General features: G+C 49.1%; 1 protein-coding gene across 1 annotated transcript in view; it reads right to left on the bottom strand.

Annotated features, from left to right (window-relative positions):
* LOC121684948 (WD repeat containing planar cell polarity effector) overlaps positions 1-5000 on the bottom strand; it is a 72096-nt gene that overhangs the window by 13501 nt on the left and 53595 nt on the right. The window contains exons 12-13 of the mRNA XM_042065114.1: positions 1347-1470; positions 599-662 (exon numbers count right to left, since the gene is read on the bottom strand). Coding sequence (XP_041921048.1) covers positions 599-662; positions 1347-1470 — 188 coding nt within the window. The remainder of the gene's footprint in view (positions 1-598; positions 663-1346; positions 1471-5000) is intronic.

Below are 5000 nucleotides of genomic sequence, written 5' to 3'. Positions count from 1 at the left end.
AGCACTTAGAGGCGACTGAATCGGAACCAGCACCACCCGAGTGATGTAGGGGAGAGGAGAAGGGTGGGGCTGCTGGTGCTGGTGCTGGAGCTGCTGCTGCTGCTGGTGGTGGTGGTGGGTGGCTGCCCAGCGTGAGCATTAATGGGTAGGGTGTTGGCGGAGCATGGATAGAAAGGAGGGCCCCACGAAAGGGGTCACACACACAGGGGCATTTACAGCGAGCTGAAAGAGCGAGAGAGAGAGAGAGAGAGAGAGAGAGAGATAGAGAGAAAGAGGGAGAGAGAGGGAGAGAGAGAGAGAGAGAGAGAGAGAAAGAGTCCTGAAAAATAGACTCCACTGTTCCTGCTCCCTCCTCCCAAAGAAACACTCAATGGGCCGGTCTCGCCTTGCTACGGTATGGAGACGACAAAAACAACGACAAAAAAAAAAAAAAAAAAACACACACAAAGACACACATGGAGTACCTCATGGCTACGAAACAAAAACCTGCTAAACTACTCTGTGGCTGTGAACTGTGGAGAGAAGACCACTGCAGGGTCAAACGACAGACGAGGCGCTCACGGAGAGTGATAATGAACGGATTATAAAAGATACTCACCATAAAAAGGTCTCGCGCCCCAATGTCCACAGCCAGGAGGAAGGCCTTTTCAAACCGCTGGTGCCTGAGACAAACACGACGAGAATGCCAATGTGTGAATGACAACGGAGACGTGCACAACTATCCAGGCTTTCCAGGCACCCGAGTGAATTTCAAGTGCAGGTTCTGAATTCTATTGGCTTGATCTGATTCACTATCCACAGGTTTCAAATAAAGAGACAGAGAGGGAGGAATAGCTCAAGAGGAACACAGGAACACATGCACAACATATAGCTGGGAACATTATTTCAACCAACCTAACACAAAGTCATCCATTTGGTGGATATTACAACGCAGTGTAGACAGTGAGACTCGCTCTTTAGCAAATTTTGAACACTTAAAAAATGTAAACTAAACAAATTGAGAGCACAGAGCCAGTCATATGCATCATCCCACTATGATCACATCTTTCTTTTTCTCTAGGGCTACTAGTGCACTTCTCTGGACACCAGCCAACACTCAACTGTATCTTTATCGTATTTAATCATCATAAAATGAATGTATTGGAGCAAGACACATCACTGATATCACACGTGGGATAATTCATCTCTTCTTGTGTGTTCCACATGTCATATATTGCTGCTGAGAACTGGAAATATACTCACTTCTAAATCTGGGATTGCAATCCCTGCACTAAACCCCTGTTGCCCGTGTGAAGGTGGGGTCACTTGAGAGGCAGAAGCAGGGGAAGAGAGGGGGGGGGTCTCACCTGAGCAGGTGGTGGAAAAAGCGACGGGCATATCTGCTGATGGGCTCCCTGAACTCCAGAACCACTGTGTCGGACATTGGCCGAGACGGAGCGTAGAACACACCCAGAGCGGCCTCCAGGTGGGCTGCACGTGGAGTGGAGACACACACACACACACACACACACACAGGTGAACATGGCATCAAATCCCTTACAAACATGCAGAATTAAACATTTAAACAATACAGCGGTATCAACTGTGTCACCTATCAATATTGGGTTAAACTTCAGTAAACAAAGAAAACATACCTCTATAATCAAATCAAATGAGTAATCTGAAAAACCTTTCTCTGGAGCCAATGAATTAACTTTACAAAAACTGGAGTAAGAAAGTACAGCTTTGTGGCAGACCGTTCAAGTATAAAAGCCTGATACTGGTACTACTATATATAGAGCTGACACATGGGCTCTCACACAGACAGTCCTGACACAGAGGTCTATTCTAGCGGCCTGAAGCAGATAGGGCATCACTGGTGCAGCTGAGCCAGGAGTTTGATAGGTCTATTCTAGCGGCCTGAAGCAGATAGGGCATCACTGGTGCAGCTGAGCCAGGAGTTTGATTAGTTTTTGCACATGTTTCTCTGAACAATTACCACTCACAATTATGTGAAATCACTCAACCAAACAGCGGTCGTAATTTGTTTGATTTGATTTGACAGGCTCTTTTCTGTTAACATAATGTGACTACAGCGCTATCGGACATAAAACAAAGCGCAGCGGACAGCTGATATGGAGTGGCTCCCCACACCCCCGAGGAGAGGGCTGGGAGGATGAGGATGAGGAGGGAGTGGGAGAGTGGAGATGAAGAGGATGGACGAGGGGCTGTCGATCTCTCTCTCACCCTCGCGCTTGGCGTCCAGTGGCAGCCTCAGCAGGTGTTCGGTGACGGCACTCAGGGGCACGGTAGCACTCGCCGCCCGCCACACCCCAGTCCAGCGCTGCCAGGATGCCCAGCGCCTCGTCCACCTGTCCGTGCCGCAGCCGCTGCAGAACCAGCTCCACCGGACCCAGCTGACCGCTCGTCAGTGCGCCTGCAGGGACAGGACGACAACCAGATTATCACGGGAAAAAACATTCCCGATCCCTCGTTTGCTTTGGTGACACAAACAATCCACAGTCAAAATCAATTTCATGCACAAAGATATATATAAATTCTAAATATATATACATATTATAAACCAATTTACTACAGCATACATCATACATTACTGGGACATATAATATTAATGGTATCCTCCTGTAATATATATATATCATGGATGGATGGATGTGACTGTTTATACCATGACCTTCTGTGGAACAAAAAGGAAAACATGTTTCCTGGTTGAGAGCACTTTCACACACTGTTTTTTTTCATAGGCAGGTAACACTATCATTGGAAGACTGCCACATAATGCATTCCTCTCTCTCTCTCCAACTGGTTTCTGTGCTCACAGCTATCTTATGCTAATGGTCACTTGCCCTCCAAACTCAAGCCAATTAGGCCCCACACATTCCTCGTCCACTTGGCGGACACCAAGCTGCCTCCGTCCGCACCCACTGAGACGGTCATCATCCGCCCTGGGCCCTGTAGGTCAGCCGCCTCGCTGATAGCCCTCCTCTCAGCTCCCGTCAGTGCAGAGGGCTATCAGCTAGACGTCATGTGGACGCACTTTCCCCCACACACAGATAGTGAAGGAGAACGTGAAGGGGTTCTCTGGGCAGGGTCAGGCATCGGGGGTAAGTAACTGGCAGAAGATCTTTAAAGGCACTGCACGGCGCCAGATTGGCATCGACGGCCGCATCGATCAGCTCGCTCTGCTTGACAGCATCCTTGCGCTGCAGGCTAAAAGCGCTGGGCTAGAATATACATGGAGTGTCAACAAGGCAGTTGTGGCGTCCATACCATGCACAGAGTATATATATATGTAAACGTGGGAGAAGGGCGTGCGATGTCTGGATGAGAAGGCACATGTGATGCCTAGCATATATGAGAGAGAGCATGTTTTCCACAAAACTTGCATAATAATTTGAAAGGTTCTTTGTTTTCCCTCGGTTGCTTGTGTTGTTTTGGCTTTTCACGTAAAGTTCACAGAAAGGCCAGCTGACATGTGATATAGCTAACTGGACACGTTTTCTGTTTCTCTCATATTCTTTTTCTCCTCTGTGGTCAATCTCCTGTCAGCCTTCCTCTTCACCCTCGTGTGAGACCCTTCACCTGACACCTGCTGTCTCCCCCACCAACCCCCCCCCCATCATTCTCTTTCTTTATTCCCCACCCACACGTGCCAATCAAAAAAAAACAAAATTGAATGTCCGCACACTTGCTCCCGTTTTGCTTTATCTTTTATTTCACCAAGTGAACGTTTTCGAGCTACACGCTCTTCATCAGACTCACCACCCACACGTGCTCCCATACCCATCATCTTCCCCCTTCCTCAATTCCTCTCCATCATCTTTAATTCCGTTCAATTGATAGATAGATAGATAGATAGATAGATACTTTATTGATCCCCAAGGGGAAATTCAATTGTCACCTTTCCTCTCTCACACCGCCTTGCCTTCTCTCCTTCTTTTCCTCCGCCCCTTTCTCTCTCTCTCCTCTCTCTCTCTCTCTCTCTCTCTCTCTCTCTCTCTCTCTCTCTCTCTCTCTCTGCCGCACAGGGTTTCCGTGACTGTGGCAGACGGCAGTCCGGACCGAGGGCCTGTGATCACAATGAGCAGTAATCACCCGCGGCAGCCGACACCCTCCACTGCCGGTACAAGCACAAAAAGAGTGGACTTAATTATTCAGCAGTCCGCTAATCCGCCGGTATTGAATCACCGGCGGCAGAAAGGCAGAATCAATCGGAGCGCCGCTTAACCTTGTTCATTCCTCAACAGGAGCTAAAGCCAGTGAGCTCTCTTCACAAACCGGCCAAAACAAAAGGGGCACGCGCAACTGTCATAATGAAGATCACACACTCACAGTGGCGGACACACACACACACACACACACACACGCACACGCACACACGCACACACACACACACACACACACACAGGCTCTGAATCCTGTCCGCCAGAGCAACCCAGTTTGACAGGGCGTTATTGTTTTTGACCCCCATGATCCTCCCCTCTCTGCTGGTAATTCCACAGGAGAGCCCTGGGTATGTGGCCTCAGCCTAATCTGATACGGGCGGCACCCAGGAGGGTGACCCTGGCCAGGTACACGTGTCCTCCATCAGCGACGGCGTCACGTGTGAGTGTGGAGAGTGTTTCTTTCTTTGGACAGCCACCATATTGTCTAATTGATTTAGAGGAAAATGGTGTGAGTGAGGGGTGGGGAGTGGGGTGGGGGAGATGGGTGCGCCCAATTAAAATTACAAGCAGGCAATTAGCAGACGGCCCAGCCTAAATCCTCTAAAGAGCCCGCTAATGTGGCGAACGCATCAGCTGAGCTTCCCATGGATGGGGTGGGGAGGAGAAAGAAGAAGAAACATTTGAGCCGTGCGTCACCGTCTGTTCCTGGCTAAGTCTCTTTGGAGACGGAAAAGCAGCATACGCGCAGAGAGAGAGAGAGAGGGGCGGATTATCCACAGGAAAAAAATCCCCCCGTTTGCTTTTGGTGACACAAACACAAGGTGCAAAAAATCA

The sequence above is a fragment of the Alosa sapidissima genome, chromosome 16 (assembly GCF_018492685.1).
Source record: "Alosa sapidissima isolate fAloSap1 chromosome 16, fAloSap1.pri, whole genome shotgun sequence".
Lineage (NCBI taxonomy): Eukaryota > Metazoa > Chordata > Actinopteri > Clupeiformes > Clupeidae > Alosa > Alosa sapidissima.
This window is presented reverse-complemented; position numbering and strand designations above follow the sequence as displayed.